This window comes from Podarcis vaucheri (genome assembly GCF_965113315.1).
Source record: "Podarcis vaucheri genome assembly, chromosome: 9".
Taxonomy (NCBI): Eukaryota; Metazoa; Chordata; class Lepidosauria; order Squamata; family Lacertidae; genus Podarcis; species Podarcis vaucheri.
Window position 1 is genome coordinate 61,464,657 of NC_138767.1, and position 18,686 is coordinate 61,483,342.

An 18,686-nucleotide genomic window follows, 5' to 3' on the forward strand; every position below is an offset into this window, starting at 1 on the left:
GTCTCAAAGCGGCTAACAATCTCCTTTCCCTTCCTCCCTCACAACAAACACTATGTGAGGTGAGTGGGGCTGAGACTTCAGAGAAGTGTGACTAGCCCAAGGTCACCCAGCAGCTGCATGTGGAGGAGCGGGGAAGCGAACCCACTTCACCAGATTACGAGTCCACCGCTCTTAACCACTACACCACATGCTATGGGGCGAATACACCTCAGCCCCATAGAGTTGGTGCTCTTGGCTTTCATTATATGATGTCAAGGATCATTACCATCTACCTGCCTCCAAAAGTACATCGAGGGACACGCTTCCCATTTCCTCTTTCATTTTTTGAAAGTTCATATTGGAACCAGAGCAGCTGAACATAAAGAGAAACAACTGATAGGAGAGGAAGGGGAGCAATCTGGGAGGCTGGGAGGAGGGAAACCGAACAGATGGGATAAATAAAAAAAATAAAAAATTGTCCAGTAGCACCTTAGAGACCAATTAAGTTTGTTCTGAGTATAAGCTTTTGTGTGCATGCACACTTCTTCAGATACACACAGGTGGGGTTAGATTCCAACACAACAGCAGCAACTAAAAAGCTTCCCCACTACCACATTAAATTGCTGAAGAAGAATGCTTGGCCTGGTGAGCTTGGTTCTGATACGGATCAAAAAGTCTTGGGCTGAAAATGTGCTCAGAGCTTTTGACTCTTAATTCTTAGTGTATGTCTACCTACCTGAGCCACTAGTTTGCAACCTAGCTCCAGTTGATGTACTTTAGGGTTCCAGGATATGAGGGCGCAGATTGTGCAAGCCTGAAGTCTGGCTACCATAGTACACAAGCACTTACCGTTTTCAAAGAGGTTATATTTTTCACATCCAGGCGCTAATTTTTCTGTTTGTCTGCAGCACTGGTAGATTCCATCTGTCCAGAATTTAGGGTGGTACTTAACCATTATATTATTGTTGTTTTTTATTTCTACAAAAAAGTAAAAAGCCAACATTTCAGGCCAAAATGCCAATGTTCTGTTAGTAGTTCTGTTCTTCTAGCTTCAGCACTGTTAATATTTTAGCCTAAGGGAACCATCCTTATTCACACATCTCCACTCTTCAGAGATTAAGTACACCTGAACATGAAAAACACCACCAAAATATAAAATATCTATGCAAACAGGCATTATTCAGACATTATTAAAAGTCAAATGATCTATCATATCATTAAGACCAAATCAACTATGGTAAAATGAAATTTTGGGCTTTGCTCCGAGTACTTCCTTATTTTGGGATACATTTCTATTTATTTTTTTGGCTTTGCTGCTCTCATATTCCAAAACATAGTAGATAAAGTGGGGATTCTGCACAGTCAAAGACCTTAAATTATGCCTCAACCTCTACTTGAAATTTATACTGAGTTTACACCAATTTAACTATCACAGTTTCTCCCAATGGATTCTGGGAATTACAATTTAGTGAGGTGCTGAGAGTCCTCCATCAGAGATTCCTACTTCCTTACAGGCCCACATACAGGCCCTTACAGGCCTATTCTTAGGATGGAATTAGATGTTACTCAGTACCATAGCACTGGGAGTCCTATTTTGGCCTCGTAACATAAACATGGGGCAAGGACTGCTAGGGGAACTACAAGAGAAAAAAATCAATGGGTAGAGATGCTTAATCCCTTGTCCACTGATTCTCTCCTGCAAGTACCTTTCAGCTTTAAAAAGAATTCGCTGGGACAGTCTTCAAGATCATAAGAAGACCATAAGAAAACTGCAGGGAAAATGTTTGCCCTTGAAGAAGGCATTTGCTGGTAGACGCAGGAAGGGTTAAGCAGCTTGTTATCTCCTGCATGTACCATGCTCCAACATTAGCATTAACCAGAAGGGAAGTGTTTAAGGAAGATGCATTTGATGGTATCTAGATCTATTCTTAGGGTTCCCAAGAAGAGGGAAATAAATGTTGAAGATGTTGAAATATTATTTCTTATGAAGACATGACTTGTACAAGTAGTTATGATCCCCTTCTCACTGTTCTACCCCACATAGTTTTCAACTGACTTTTCCTCCCTCCCACCCAGAAATATATCACTAGACGCAAATTTCTGTTTTTAAATAATGGTGGCTGGGGATGCATCAGTATGTACAGAATGCACATGTGAGAAAGTTCTTTGTTAGCCTTTTCGATCAGGGTTCTTTCCTTCTCTCCACTCATATGCAAATGTTATAAACAGCTGCAGTTACCTTCTTTCAAGTTCCTTACCCACTGATCTCTACTGTATGCAGTGGGAGCAAAAATATAAAGTGTGCTGTTTTCATACACAACCTGGAAAGGACGAAGAAGAGAAAAGTTACGATAAGAGTGGCAATATTGGCTGTGCTTTATTGACTACTATACAGCTCATATTTCCTCAATAAGTGCAAAATTGGTGCTTGGGATCCATAAGAGACTGGGCCAGTAAACTAACGCTCAATTCTGTCAAGATGAAGGGACTGTTTCTGATTGCCTCGTTCATCTGCCCAGGTAGGTGGTTTCATCCAAGTTGGTGGCCATCACTACATCTTCTGGGAGACAATTCCATAGTTAAACAAAGTGTTGTGTGAAGTACTTCCTTTTGTCTGTCCTGAATCTTCCAATACAAAACTTCAAGGAGTGACCCAAACTTCTCTCAACCTTCTCCTTGCTCACTTTCCCCCTTGAACTCACAAACAGGAAATGTTGTGTTTTTCCTTATAGGGGAGTAGTCCCATCTCCTTGATCATTTGGTTTTCCTTTTCTGAACCTTTTCCAGCTCTGCATATCTTTATTGAGGCAAGGTGTACACAGTATTCAAATTTGTGGTTGCACCATAGATATGTATGATGCTATTGTGACACTGATACAGTGGTACCCCGCAAGACGAACGCCTCGCAAGACAGAAAACCCGCTAGACGAAAGGGTTTTCCGTTTCGGAGGCGCTTCGCAAAACGAATTTCCCTATGGGCTTGCTTCGCAAGACGACAGCCCATAGGGAAATCTCAGGGACAGCGGGGAAGCGCAGCGCGTCTTCCCCACTGTCCTCGGACCTCCTCCCGCTGCCGGCTTCGGAACGAAGCTCCGATGCCGGGCGGCGGGGGGGGGGGAACGCCTCCTCCCGCCGCGCGGCACCGGAACGAAGCTCCGATGCCGGGCGGGGGAGGGGGAACGCCTCCTCCCGCCGCGCGGCACCGGAACGAAGCTCCGATGCCGGGCGGCGGGGGGGGGAACGCCTCCTCCCGCCGCGCGGCACCGGAACGAAGCTCCGATGCCGGGCGGCGGAACGCCTCCTCCCGCCGCGCGGCACCGGAACGAAGCTCCGATGCCGGGCGGCGGGAGGGGAACGCCTCCTCCCGCCGCACGGCATCGGAGCTTTGTTCCGATGCCGGGGGGGGACACCTTCTCCCGCCACCCGGCATCGGATGGCTTTCCTGAAGACTTGGGGTGGGAGGAGGGTTTTCCTTCCCACCGCCAACATTCAGAATGCTGTTCTGAATGTTGGCGGTGGGGAGGAAAAACCCTCCTCCCACGCAAGCCCCGGGAACAGAGGGAAAGCGCTGCGCGCCTTCCCCTCTGTTCCCGTACCTGTCCTGAAGGCTTGCAGTGCGGAGAAAAGCCCTTCTCCGCACCGCCAGCCTGGCAAGCGGTTTCCCTAGGAACGCATTAATTGATTTTTAATGCATTCCTATGGGAAACCGTGCTTCGCAAGACGAAAAACTCGCAAGAAGAAAAAACTTGCGGAACCAATTAATTTCGTCTTGCGAGGCACCACTGTATACCTTTTTTTATGGAGTTGTCTGCGTTTTCAACCCTAGAAACTTACCTGAAATGGGTATTTATTTTGACAGGGAATAGCTAAAGCATCATTCTTCACGATTTCCACACACTTGATTTTGGAAATGTCAACTGATCCTTTTCGGTACTTTTTCTGCAACATGTCAAACAAATGTGTAATGAGGTCACATTTTTTAAATGCATGAGATTACAGTACAAATTTCAGAGATATTGCAAAATTCAATTTTATGGGCTATGCCAGAAGAGGGCACAGCACAATTCTTGTTCAAGTGAAACTTAACAACACATTGCTCAATGGCTTTGACATTCCTGAAGGTGGAGCACAAATGCATAATAATTACTGATAGCTGTTAACGACTGCAGAAGACAGAAGACACAGTAAAAACCCCTCATAGGGTTAAATTTCTTACTCAGATTATTGAAGTCATTTCTTTGTGCAATTTTCATTACTAGGAGTGTTCTTGCAAGTGACTCCCATAAATTAATTTATAATGATTCATTCTTCAGAGACTGACACAAGTATGTCAAGAAGATTTATGCATACCAATGTCTGATTCACAACTAGTTGTGTGTCTTAAACTTTCATAAGCCAATATTTTAAGCAACGATATTACAGTATTTGCTGTCTAATCATATTAACTAAGTTAAAGTTAAGATTGTTGCTATCATGCAAGTGAGATTCAATCACACGCCAGAAAATTAAGGGTGCATAATTCAAGTGGGAATGGCAAATTTGCCCAACAAATATTTCCCCCCCAAAAAAGTAATTTTTTGCAGTAAGGAAAGTGAGGGGAAATATAGCCCAAAGTGTGGAATAACAATGGTTTGGTTCAGTGTCACAGAACTTCCTCACAAATTATTTAGTTTGTTTGGTTTGACTGTTTTTGTTTCTTTTTGAAAAATTCAATTAAGAAACTATTAATAAAAAACTAGACCGAATCTTCAGTAAATAGCGGACATAGTATAACTATGAAACAAATTTTGTACAAGTACAGGATGACTGTTCTTTTTGCAGGTCTTCTGGAAGTGATCTAGTTATGAAGATGGAAAGCATCCCTCAAAACATGCGTAAATTTATATGCTCATAAAGGACCAAAACCAGAGGAAAGGGAAAATAAAAGCTGTTGGTGCACATGTTAACACCCAATTCACAACAAAGAATGGAGCAGTACACAGAATCCTTCCACGCTATAGTTTGTGGCAATAAATATGTACCTTTTTTTTCCATTTACTATATACACTTTACATGGCTTTAAAGCGTTGCTCCCGGATATTTCATTTCACCCTTTTAAAAATCCAATGCACATCTAGCAAGAATTTTAAAGAGATAAACGGCTATAAATAAAATCCTCCTGCAAGCAATGCTCTGAAGTCTTACGAACCATTTAAAGTCTGTTGTACAACTCCTGCTGTATGTGGGAATAGCTGTTTATCTGCCGGCTGGTGGGGAGTGAGGGTTGCAGCCTGGAGCAGCTTGGCTGGGGGGAAATTCTGGCTTCAGCATGGTCAGAGAAGGGCTGAACCTCCTCCTCTGCCAGCTGTGCTGGCTGCTGGGGTTCCTCTGTGGTTGCGGCCAATTGCAGGCAAGCTCTGGGGCACGATTTAGACAATGGACCAGAGGGAAAACTTCTTCCCTCTGGTCGACTCCCTGGCTATAACAGCTAGCCACACCCAGCCCTCAGCCTCAGTCAATGGTGCATTGCGTTACTTTGCAGTACAATTCCTGTGTGGGAATGTACACCCAGCAAACATTTGTTTGAAGCGACAAAATGTTCTCCCTGCAGAAAAGCTGTTCTCTTCCCACTCTGCTACACTTCAGCATTGTCGTTGAAAAGTCCCTTTGAAAATATTGGTAAACTGCATTTGTCGCATGCTCAATTAAGAAAATCCAACAAAAACCGTTTAGGAGCAACGCAAGGCCGAGAAGCAAAAAGTGTGAACTCAGTGTTCTCGCTTCACTGCTCAGAATCAGGAAGTATGTCAGGATGCATGAATCTAGATAAAGCTAAAAATACGCATGAGAAACAGCCTACAGTTCTTAAAAATAAATGAATAAAACACCTCAAGTTGCGCACATATCAGCAGCAGCAAACTTTATGGGAAATGTCAAGGAACAACTCTGCATGTTAGCATTATTTTAGATTGTTTTACTACAGGTTTTCCCCTCTTACAGGTAGTTTGGGGTCCAGTCAATCTGACTCCAATGAAAATAACGTGCTTTCTTCCCTCACATGAGCACATATATGGCAGACCCATCTTTCAACACAAGGGACCTGTGACCCTTTTGAGATATCGCTGGGCTCCAACAGCCATTAGCCGCAACCAGCATGGCCAGCTGTCAGAGAAGATGGGAACTGTAGCCCAGCAAATTCTGGAGGGCTATATTGTTGTTGTTTAGTCATTTAGTCGTGTCCGACTCTTCGTGACCCCATGGACCAGAGCACGCCAGGCACTCCTGTCTTCCACTGCCTCCCGCAGTTTGGTCAAACTCATGCTGGTAGCTTCGAGAACACTGTCCAACCATCTCGTCCTCTGTCGTCCCCTTCTCCTTGTGCCCTCCATCTTTCCCAACATCAGGGTCTTTTCCAGGGAGTCTTCTCTTCTCAGGAGGTGGCCAAAGTATTGGAGTCTCAGCTTCAGGATCTGTCCTTCCAGAAGCTGAGACTTCAATACTTTGGCCACCTCATGAGAAGAGAAGACTCTGGGAGTGATCCAAGGCACATTCAAGAAGCACATCCCAGCAGAAGCCGAACGCACACCCAGACAGCTACATATTAAAGATGGTGGACGAAAAAATATTTCAGGCAAGCTGATCGCGCGAAGAATCAGCGATTTTATCCTGCTGATGAACTCCAAAGGAGTCCCAGGATATTTTACTGAGATAATTATATTAACGAACAGAAACAGAGTAAAATATGTACAGCATATGTGCTGCCACTCATGTCAAGCCACACACAATGTTCTCAAGAAAGAAAAAGATGATTAATTCCTCACCATGTAGTATTTCCAATATGGCATCCGATATACAATAAGTTACATGCTATTATTTGAGATGGAGGAGGAATCCACCCTATTCAATTTCCAAAGCAGATTCACCTGATTCAATTCAGGTGAATTATGACCCACACAAGATCAATGGACCACTTCAGAATCAGCAGACAGTCTGGCAGCAACTTTTCTTAGTTTTATTACAGGTGCTGGGTGACCATCCATTGTTAAACTGACAGCTTGTTAATAATCACAGTGGGTTGGTTGGTGCTTCCTTTGTGGGGGTTACCAACTGAAGGTTTTTAATGACTGGCAATGAACCTTCAGCGTGTGTATGCAGGGGTTGAAGGTGGAGAAAATCATTTTATTTTAATTTGAGTCGATATAGAAGGCTCAGTTCAGACAAGGCTCCCTGCTATCTGAAAGAGTTGCGTGTCTCTGTTTACACGATCTACACTCACTGATCCTTATTAGCACACAAGAGGAAGGGATTGAAAGAATATGTTTCTGATTTTGAACTAACTACAGATTCTGTGCCACTGGTTCTTGGATAAACTGTGGCTTATTTAAATAGCAGTTTATTTCAATACTGGTTGGAACAACGAAGGCTAAAGCTTAGTTTCACTAGGAACTGTGGTGGGTTTAAAACCAGAAACTTCTAGTTTCTTTCTCTGGTGCATTAAAACGGAGGATTGGGAAGGAAAAGAGCATGAACTCAGGCTTCACCACAGTGGCCAGAAGGCAAGTGTGAAGGCAAGCCAAAGGAAAACCAATTCAGAATGCCTATTTTAAAATGGCTTTTAGCTCAGGTTTCAGAGCACTCACTGGGGAGGAAAGTCCTATTAATTAGTTCCTTCTTGCCACCCTGTGGCAGAAATTAACTCAGGTGTCTCGGTGGTGAACCAGGACATACACCCTCTAGCACTAGAAATTATTCTTAGGCACTGATGGGCTAAGCAACAACCGCCTCTTGTATCCAGACCATTTCTTATAAAAATGATCTTCTATCAGGTGCCCCATTTGGTATGGATATTGCGGATATGTTGTTGTTATAAGAATTTTGGTTGCTGTGGTTTAGAGAACCCAACCCACTACCCGTGTTTCCTACTTATACTCACTTCCGCATGTGCTGTTCCTGGCGATCCCGGGATCTCTTGACTGGTTGTTTAAGGCCGGCCTGATTGAGCTTTGCTTCCTCTGGTTAACCCCGGTGGATCTCCAGTTATTTCCAGACCCTGGGATCGCTGGAGGACTGGTGGCTCCTCCTGGCAAACTGCCTGGCGCGCGATGGATCACCAGTCCTTCCCCGCTCCCAGAATCCGGGCAACCAAATGTCCCTTCATGCATCGCCATCTGTTGTAAACAAAATCTGCCCCTCTTCCCTTATGGGGTATCCAAAAGCTCATATAGAGTCCTTACGTGGGTTCCCTCTTGGTAGGAGAAAATAACAGAGGCCAACCAGAGAATATTGAGAAGCAAAGCAGCTAGTAAGCCTGATCTTTATTGATCTGTTGCAACAGGGTGCTCCCCTCACATGCAGGAAAGGAGGAGGACCTAGAACAACGGTGTGCCTGCCCTTATATAGACATTTTAAATTTCCTGCCTTGGAGCTCAAGACCACCCCTCCATACATCACACATACATCACAGAAGGGGTGTAACCCAAGACCACCCCCCACAAACATCATACCTACATCACAGAAAAGGCGGTCTACAACAGAAATTTGAGTGTTGTTGTTTTTCCTGTCTAGCAGGTTTTCTGATAATGCCTTATCTGATTGCCTCTCCTGGTAGTCCGCCCATTCCTCTGAAATGGTGGTCTCCCACTTCCTGAGATAATGGGAAAGTTCCCCCACCCCCTCCCTCCTTGCAGAGAAAACATTTGGTCAGTTTGGGAGTTAAAATGGTTTCAGGGAGTCAAAATGGTTTCAGGAAGGTCTTTCTGTGCTGCTCCAGATATTGGTATATTTATGAACATTTATTATATATATATGACCTTAAAATTCTGCTGCTTCCTGGTTAAGTGACTCTAACAGTTAGTGCTAGAGGGAGGCAAGCTAGCTTTGTTGTTTTCCGTTCTGTACAGTACAGTGGTACCTCGTTTCTTGAACTTAATCCATTCCAGGAGTCCGTTCGACTCCCAAAACCATTCAAAAACCAAGGCGCGGCTTCCGATTGGCTGCAAGAGCTTCCTGCACTCAAGCAGAAGCTATGTCGGATGTTCGGCTTCCAAAAAACATTTGCAAACTGCAACGCTTCCAGGTTTGTGGCATTTGGGAGCCAATTTGTTTGACAACTAAGCCGTTCAAGAACCAAGGTACAGCTGTACTTAAATTCTCAACTGTATTTTTACACTATTAGCCTTTTTCTTAATTGTCTTCTTATGGATACTATGTTCCTATGCCTATAATCTCCTTAGGAAATTGCTTCGTTTATCTTGGTGTGGCTTCTTAAATAAATCTAGCTCTAAATTGGTACTTGACTGGTACAATGCTACCAAGTAATTTGTGGGCTTGGAGCTCAGAAGGCTTGTCTGTTTGGCTGTTGTTTTCATGAATCCCATGGATTTCCAGAAACACAATATTCCCCTGGCTCAGGTTGGGAAGCAAGCGGGGGGGGGGGGGGCAGCGCAACAGCTCTACCGTGCAAGGTTGTTTTGGCCCGGTTATTTGGCACCCTGCTATAGTCCAGGGGATTGGCACCCAGGATTTAGGTACAACATTCCTGGGACTTAGTGAATGAAGAAGGGGGAACCCAGGTCTCACTTTGGGGTGGGTGTACTATATATCTACTGTTATTATAAAGACACAATTAAGTACAAGTGATCTGTCACCTGAATGAAAACTAAAGCCCTGGACCAGGCATAGGCAAACTCGGCCCTCCAGATGTTTTGGGGCTACAACTCCCATCATCCCTGACCACTGGTCCTGTTAGCTAGGGATGATGGGAGTTGTAGTCCCAAAACACCCGGAAGGCCAAGTTTGCCTATGCCTGCCCCAGACCTCACTGTCTGGGAACAGGAATGTCTAACGATATTATTAGCCTCTCAGCTTTACTGAAGCATTACTGAACTTGGAGGAAAGTGGACAGATACAATGCACAGTACGGTTATTTCAAGGCTTTGCACTGTTTTGAAAACACAAGAAGATGACAGTGAGAACAGAGCAGCCACTTTTGCCAGCACTAGAGATACAAACCCATTATATATCTGCCTTACTTAATTATGTTGCTGTGTTTACAGTGGATTTGTGTCACCAGTACTATGAAAACATCAGCTTGGCTAAGCCACTGAATCCTACCTTTGACCCAATTTCATCATTCTTTGATGAAACATGAATCATATATATATTTATATATAACATTTCCCTAACTTTCACCCCTCCATAACTCAAAAACTATAAGGCATAGGAATTTTTAAAATCACATTAGTGACTTTGAGATGTGAGGTAATCCAGCACCGCAAATTTAATCAAAATCTGAGGTCTAGTATTTAATCGTAAAAAAATAATAATGTGGTGATCTGTCATGGAACAACCCCACTGAAGAAGATAAGGGTGGTTACCCAGACCTCGCTGCTGGTTGTGAAGGAGATCCCATAACAGCTCAAGATTCAGGGCCCCCATAATGCGGATCCCACCACTGACTGCTAGGCCAAAATTTACAAAAGCAGCTTTCTATTCATCTCTGGGAAGCCTGTGGTTTTGGTTACTGAGAAACATGGGAGCTCCCTGAAAAAGATCCACCATGATTTTGTTGCTAATTTAAAACAGAAATGGGGGATCTGTGGCCCTTCAAACGCTGCTGGTCTCCAGCTCTCATTGTGGGAGTTAAAGAGTCCAGCAACATCTGCATTCTTTTCCTAGCTATGCACTGGATTTCTAGTTTTGCATCAGCATTTGTTTTCAATGAATGAAGAATCTGAGAAAACAAAGGGTGCCTGAGCATTGTGCAAAGTGCCTTTCCTCGTTACTGGGTAACTAGAACCAACCCACACACCCAGTGCAATGGAGACCTTTCAAAGCCTTCTCCCCATCTGCTTTTGTTGTTGTTGTTGTTTACCAAGGTAATTATCATAGAATCTTCACTGTTCCTTTCCTAGACCAAGCAGTTCCCTTTCTAGACCAAAGGAGGACCATGAGAAAGATAAATGCACAGATTACTATTTGCAAAACAAAAGCAGGTTTGTGGCAGTAAAATATCGGACAGCTGGCTCAACCTGCACTGAACATGCTGACATTTTTTAAGTGACTACGTATACACACTCTGCATTCAGACATTAAGATAAGCCAGATTTTCTGGCTGATTGTGGCTTAACAGGAATGAGCAACAGGCTGCCACAGGCTGCCCTATTCCAGCTTCAATTCTCCCCTGGTGGAAACAGGCTAAACAAACCAGGAAGCCTTGGCTTACCATGACATCTAAAGCAGAGATTGTGGTTCATTGCTCCCTAACAAGCCAAAATCAGAAAGCCAGCAACAAACCACGGCTGGCTTTGTGTTGGCCAGTGACCATGGCTTGTTAGGAAGTCACGAACCACAATCACTGGTTCAGATCAAGGTTTGTTTGTCCCACTTTCACCAGTGGAGTGTGAAAAGGGAGTGTTTCGGCAGCATGTCCTAGCATGCTGCTTGTTCGTGGTACACCATGATAGGCCAGAAAGTCTGGTTTACGGTTGCCTGCAAACGCAGAACTGCGTGAGGGCCTGTTTCAAACCAGAGGCTCTACATCTGCTGTGCTGGTTGCCAGGGAGATATTTCTACTGGAGAAGGGGGAAAGTGCTTGATTTCATGCTGGAATTGCTTTTAAAGAAAACTACAATGACTGCCACCTTGGATAGAAAAGAAGGATCCAAATATTTTGATTAAAATGCATACGGCTTTGAGACTACAGCACTGGGACAGTGCTGCATTTCATTGAGCTACACTAAATCCTCTGAAAAGCAGGACCTATGAAATGCTTTAGCCAACAGAATCCTATACATGTCTCATCCTTACATACAGGAAAGCAGGCATAGGAGTGAACCCTCAATACCTCAAATCAGCATTTCCTTTTCAAAATCTGCAAAATCACTTTCAAGCCTCTGGTTTAAATGGCTCCCACATTATAACAACACACAGAGTCCATCTGCACCAGCACAGCTCTGCTTAGATGACATAACAATTTCTTTTTCTTCACAATTTAAAAATGGATTTGTTGTCTTAATTCTCCAGAAAACATGTTTCCTTGCTCCTCAGCCTCCCAATACAGAACTACTGACATCTGGAAAATACCATACACATTTAACTTAAGATGCTCTCCCCACCCCATGAAAAATTAAATCCCTTGTGAATTTTTAGCTTTAGTTTCTTGGTCTTGGGTTGCATCCATCCAACCAGGTACTGCTCAGCACAAGCTCTTACACCAATGCCCTTGTGAAGTTTCAGTACTAAGTAATCATTTTCCATTTTGAAACACATTTTGCATACAATAATGTAACTGCACAAATGGAAGAATATACTGTGTAGGTATTCCAGTTGTCCCTGCTTCTTCTGTTGTACTTTATAGTCACAGTAGTTCCCCAGTTTCTTCCTTAGTTTGTACTTGAAAATACTGCCAGTGCCAACCAATCAGGGATTACCAGTGCCAATGTCCACATACCATACACAACTGGAGAGAGGTCTAGAGCTCACAGTGTCAGGGATGCCCACAGTATGCTCCCTGCACTCACATGGTGACATCAAAACACTCCCAGTCCATCAACCCCACTAGTATAGCCATCAATAGGTTCTGGGGTACTTCGGTATTCACATTGAGGCTGTCTTGACTGGGCTGTCTTGTGGCTTCATGGCCTCCATGACAGCCATGGGGCTGTCTCAAGTGGTCATTGGGCCAACGGGGAAAAAGCATCCCCTCAATTTATTCCATGCCTCATGTGAAGGGCAGTAGTCCTGGATATTAGGCGGAAGGGTTCAAATTACCCCACTGTCATGGTCAGTCCACTATCTGGTGAAGTTCAGGCTTGCGATTCCAGTCGCCCTGCCCTTGCTAGGGTGGTGAACCCATTAAGGTGATCCGCCCCAGAAATTTATGGGATCCAATGGACTCCTGAATGCTGTGGAATAATAATAAGCTTTCAAAGAGCACAGCTAAGCACAGGTGATCTCACTTCTTGACTGCGCTCATGTGCTTTCTATGGGGCTGGCCTTGGGATTGGTTTGGAAGCTGCAACTTAGCCATGCACTGTGCTGGCCAACCATTCTACTGGGCCATTTTCAAGGATTTTTTGCTGGCCTACGAAGTCATAAACCTGGGACCAGGGTACATAAACTATCACCTTTGTGCTATACAGATCTACTAGGGTGTTAAGATCCTCACAAGAGGCCTTGTTAGTGGGGCCACATTTTACAACATGTTGCTTGGAGATGACACAGAAACAGTTCTTCTCTTGGAACGCTCACTCTTTGGAATGTTCTGCTGCCTGCTATACAGGAGTCCACGGTTAAAAACACATTTTTTGCAGCTAGCTTACTGGCCCATTTTAAACATTGTATCTCCCTGATGTTGTTTATTGCTTGCTATTGATTTTACGTATATTATTTAATTTTATATGTTTTTCACATTTGAGTGTTAGAATTTTATTCTGTAAACTGCTTCGGGTTCCTTGAGTGGGAAGTGGTGTGTAAATGATTTTAATGAATAAAAGCAACCCCGCTACTGCCAGGCCCCAGGCATCCCTACTGGAAGTGTTATGAATCCCCTTACGCCCATCACAACCACTGTTTTTGGAGCATAGCACAAGAGGGGGAGAAAGGAGAAAGGTACCCAGCAGCTCCATGGGCAGGATTCGCATGCCTGTAAAGAGCATAAAAAACCTCCTGGGACAAGGGTTCAAGCAGGGAGGGGAAGAAGGGGGAACGGCCCATTTGCCACTATCCTTTCCACAGCAACGCAGACCACGCAACCCACAATTTAAACGTTAACTAGGGTTTGTAAGGCTCTGTGGGTTTTGAGTCAGGACATGCTTTTCTCCAGTGCCTTACCACGCCTGCTGAAGGAGTTGCGGGCTGTACTGTACTACCCAGTGATGCGTTTAAAGTCCCACAATCTGCGAGTGCTGTTGAAGTTGGCTATAAAAAGCCTCCCCTTAACCTTCTGTGTGGGACGCGGGTGGCGCTGTGGGTTAAAACACAGAGCCTAGGACTTGCCGATCAGAAGGTCGGCGGTTCGAATCCCCGCGACGGGGTGAGCTCCTGTTGCTCGGTCCCTGCTCCTGCCAACCTAGCAGTTTGAAAGCATGTCAAAGTGCAAGTAGATAAATAGGTACCGCTCCAGCAGGAAGGTAAACGGCGTTTCCGTGCACTGCTCTGGTTCACCAGAAGCGACTTAGTCATGCTGGCCACATGACCTGGAAGCTGTACGCCGGCTCCCTCGGCCAATAAAGCAAGATGAGCGCCGCAATCCCAGAGTCAGCCACGACTGGACCTAATGGTCAGGGGTCCCTTTACCTTTACCTAACCTTCTGTGCCCTGATGGAAGGCAGAAGTGAATAAGCCCAGACCTGGGAGCCCATGCCACCAGTTCCTAAAAGGACCACCAGTCCTCCTGAGGGAACTGTCCTATAATTTGTAACATTTGCTTCTTTGTTTTTATTATTTAAACTACCTTGGCTGCTTACTGCTCTTCCTTCATGCTCTGCCACTTGGGCCTTAGACTACACTGCTTTCCTTTACCCTCGTCTAGCTTCCTTCTACCTGACCTTAGGATTCCAACCGTGTTACCCATTTGGGATGTTGACTCTCAACGAACCCTGGCAGGATTTACAGTAAATGCGTCACTGACTGACCTGTACCACTTCACTTTGGCGCAGTCCTGTAATGCGGTCATGCGAGATAAGTTCTACGTCACATACAAAGTGATTTCACAACGCATAAATGTTACAGCCCCTTTTTTAAAAAAATGATTTTAAGAAAATGATATTCAACTCCATCTAGTTCTTTCCCCCCATAAAACAATGCAGTGAATCAACATGCCACTTCCCTATTCTACCCCCTGCCTGCTACAATTTCGATGCTCAGTGCTTTGTTCAGGGCAGCTGATTTTGCAACAAGCAAAGCATTTTCCAGCTTTGTCAGTGCAGTCTAACTCATCTCACACAGACAGAGGCATACCTCAGCTTCCTTGTACCTTGGCAAGGAGCTGATCGGTACCTCCAAAACCAGGAGAGACCAGAAACGTTAAACATTTGCTTTTTGTCGCCTTTTGTGCCAGTGACTTCCTCCATGGTCATTGGGGTCAGATCTGGTCTGCTCCTCCTCCCCGTCTCCCTCCATCAGTCCATCTGCCTACTTTCCTCCCTCCACTTGCTGCTTTTCCCTCTGCCTCCTCCCTTCCTTTTTCCTCCTCCTGCAACTCTCCATCTTTCTTCCCTCAATGGATTGCTACTCTGATGTGCAGCCTCCCTGGGTGCTCCACTCACACTTCAACCAAATGGAGAGGAGGCCCTGGAAGGCTGCTGTGACAGCCCACACCAATGACTGGATTCCTCCACAAAGGTTCCCAGAGGAGCCTATGCACCTTGCCTGGCCACCCAGAGCCATGGAGCAGCAGCTCAGGGAGTGTGGGCAGAAGTGTGGGCAGTAGGAGTTCTAGCCACTCCAAGCCAGAGTGTAGAGGTGCGATTTTTTTGTGCCCGCACTGGGCCTGCATCCTTGGCAAGCGGCAACCTGGCTAACCCCTAGGTATGCCCCTGCACACAGAAGGTAAACTACTAAGATAAAGGTTATGATCCTTTCATCCGGTACCAACTGCATGAACTCAGTATGACAAGTAGCAAAGTTCAGCATCATAAATATTAAATCAGCAGAGCAAACATACAATTACCACCTCCAATACACAAATTGGCAAAAAAACGAGCAATTTAAACCCAGTTTCCTACCTCTGCACGACCTTCATAATATGCTAACATGGATTTTGTAAGCACAAAAAGCCTCTCTTTGTAATTTAAAGGAGATGTCCTTTTCTTTTGTTGTGATCTTTTAATCAGAATCTCTTCCAGGATAGTGTTCATATTCATTTCAGCCACTTGATCAATCTTTCCCCAGCCATTGAAGATGCAATCCTGTTAAAAAGAATTTGAAAGCAAAGAATTATGTTGGTGTCATATTTTTCTGTAACATAGTTTGCCTTCTATTTACTGCTATGCATCTATCAGTTCACTATGCAAAATGCAGTGAAATTGCTCTTCTGACACAGTAACCCAGAAATCTAGAAAAGTTAAACATTAGGCAGAAAGGTCAACTTTTACCTTAGCAGAGGTCTGCAATGGCATGTTACCTCTAACTGGAGACCTATACTCAGAGGGTATGAAGAACAGCACATTTCAGCTGCTTTAGTGTTGAAGATGAGGTTAATATTGCAGAGAATAAAACATGAGAGCACAGACTTAATGTACTCTACAGTCATACCTCGGGTTACAGACGTTTCAGGTTGCACATTTTCGGGTTACGGACGCACCGAAACCTGGAAGTACCGGAACGGGTTACTTCCAGGTTTCGGCAATCATGCTTTGCGCAGAAGCGCTGAATCGCAACCCGCGCATGCGCAGATGCGGCGCTGCGGGTTGCGAAAGTGCCTCCTGCACAGATCACATTCGCAACCGGAGCGTCCACTGTATATTAAATGTGTTTTCAGGCAGAATGGAATACAGTGGTGCCTCTCAAGACGAAAAGAATTCGTTCCGCGAGTCTTTTCGTCTTGCGATGTTTTTCGTCGGTCCGTCGCAACTGCGCCTCTTCAAGCGGCTTTAAAAAAAAAAAGCGCAAGACGTTTTCGTCTTGCGAAGCAAGCCCATAGGGAAATTCGTCTAGCGAAGCAACGCAAAACCGAAAAACCCTTTCGTCTAGCGAGTTTTTCGTCTTGCGAGGCATTCGTCTTGCGGGGCACCACTGTATTGTTTCCCTGCCCCCTACCTCTGCCCCCAAATGAATACCTGCTAGCTTCCTGCTGGAGGTCACGGTAGGAAAGGGATTGCACAAAACTGTATTATTTGTTGGGATTCATTTTTGTGTGTGTGTGAGAGAGAATTTGAAAGTCATATTTTTCATCTCTAATCTGGATACAGTCCACTCTATTACCTCAGCATTCCAGCATCTCATTCTGCAGCATATGTAGAGCCAGCCATCATTAGCTTCCTTTAAAAGAGAAACTGACAGAAGATAGATGGTGGTGTATGTCTGAGTGTCTCGCCCTTGTATGCAGCCCACACACAAGTCTGCTTGGTGATTTCATATTTTTTTAATGCTTTCAGAAACTACTTTCTTTAAAAGAAGACATGCTGTTACACAGTACCAATCTTCCCTAGTTTGTATGGTTTAAATAAATTTTATTTATTTATATAGTTTTAATTCTATCAACTTCTGGGTGCGGGATATGTCCTACAGGCTAGAAGTGCCTATACTATATTCCATTACATCTATGATACATTGATAATATTTTGCTAAACAATATGGTCTGCAATATTTGCCTCCTCAGGTAGAATTGCCTAGAGCTGTAGAACATGGAGGGAAATAGTTAAACAAGGCGAGGAACTGATCATCATCTTTCTTCAAAGAACAGCTTAAATGAAGATGTCGTCCCCCCCACATGCACACAGTTAAAACAAAAATCTCAGGTTCATCTACATGTAATAAAAGGTGTGGGATTCAACTAAGTTTTAATCAGAGTATACGCATTGGGGGTAAATGGACCTAGCTTAAGTCATGTTTGTTAATTTCAATGGATCTACTCTGAGGAAAATTTAGTTGAACACCACCCAAATGAAACAAAAAAAATCTTTTCCAAATATAGCATTTGCCTATGGAACTTATTTCCACATGACCGTAAGATGGCTGATTATTCATAACCTTAAAAGGTTATGATTATACTTGGATGGCTTTATCAGCAATGGTTTGCCATGACGATCAAACCCACAATATATCCAGAAGCAGTAGTCTTCTAACCACCATACTTCACACTTTGACAATAGGAAATGGACATCAATCTCATGACCTATGTATGAAGCCACCTGAGCATCCTGTCTGGCAACTGTTAAAGTGCAAAATACTGAGGTAATGGGTAAGTAATTCAGCTTGGCATTCAAATTCTTATATCAAATCAGTGCCACAACTTCCATTGCAACTTTTGATGTCAAAAGAGCTGAACATTTACAACATTTTTACTTCTTAGATTACCCAGTGCAGCCAAACTTACCTGCATAGACAGAGTCCAGTCTTAATATTTCTGCTTTTAGTGTAGCTCCCTGCTGAAAAGCTCTCCTCACACAGCAGCAGTACGTTTTAATAACATCCTATAGAAACTGAGAGGCGAATGGCTCATCTCATTTGCAATAGCTGTGGGAGTTCCAGAGTGTGACCCGCCCCAAATTTCCTTAATTCCCAGCTCCACCAGCCCTTGCTTGGCCAGTCTGACTAGATGAGATACTAAGGCCTGACAACCACAACTAGAGACGTCAGAGAGAGTTTCAGATGTTCAGCTTCTCTGGCTGTTGGAATATTTATGCCTCTTAACTTTCATTTTGTTTGTAAAAGCAACATAGTATGAACACATATCTGGTGCAAGTTCCGTAGGTGAAAATGTAATAGTGAAGCATCAGTTATACAGATAAATACATTTGGGTGTGCCAGTGTGTGTATCAAACTACAACAGATAGAAAACTGAAAGGTGGTATGCATGCAGCCCAAGATACAATGGTACCTCGGGTTACATACGCTTCAGGTTACATACGCTTCAGGTTACATACGCTTCAGGTTACAAACTCTGCTAACCCAGAAATAGTACTTCAGGTTAAGAACTTTGCTTCAGGATGAGAACAGAAATCGTGCTCTGGCGGCAGCAGGAGGCCCCATTAGCTAAAGTGGTGCTTCAGGTTAAGAACAAT

At 44.2% G+C, this 18,686-nt stretch overlaps 1 protein-coding gene and 1 long non-coding RNA gene across 6 annotated transcripts in view; both read right to left on the bottom strand.

Annotated features, from left to right (window-relative positions):
• The window catches only part of LOC309540975, a 145,551-nt gene that overhangs the window by 35,009 nt on the left and 91,856 nt on the right, over positions 1 to 18,686 (bottom strand). The gene's annotated exons all lie outside the window — the stretch shown is intronic.
• TEC (tec protein tyrosine kinase) overlaps positions 1 to 18,686 on the bottom strand; it is a 58,867-nt gene that overhangs the window by 19,926 nt on the left and 20,255 nt on the right. For 3 of the 5 annotated variants that reach the window (XM_082238159.1, XM_082238158.1, XM_082238156.1), the window contains exons 2-5: positions 15,687 to 15,869; positions 3,814 to 3,918; positions 2,219 to 2,300; positions 829 to 957 (exon numbers count right to left, since the gene is read on the bottom strand). In XM_082238159.1, coding sequence (XP_082094285.1) covers positions 829 to 957; positions 2,219 to 2,300; positions 3,814 to 3,918; positions 15,687 to 15,824 — 454 coding nt within the window. In that variant the 5' untranslated portion in view covers positions 15,825 to 15,869. Of the gene's footprint in view, positions 1 to 828; positions 958 to 2,218; positions 2,301 to 3,813; positions 3,919 to 5,535; positions 5,950 to 15,686; positions 15,870 to 17,998; positions 18,020 to 18,686 lie in introns of those variants that run through there. The other 2 variants (XM_082238157.1, XM_082238160.1) reach the window with 2 other exon arrangements.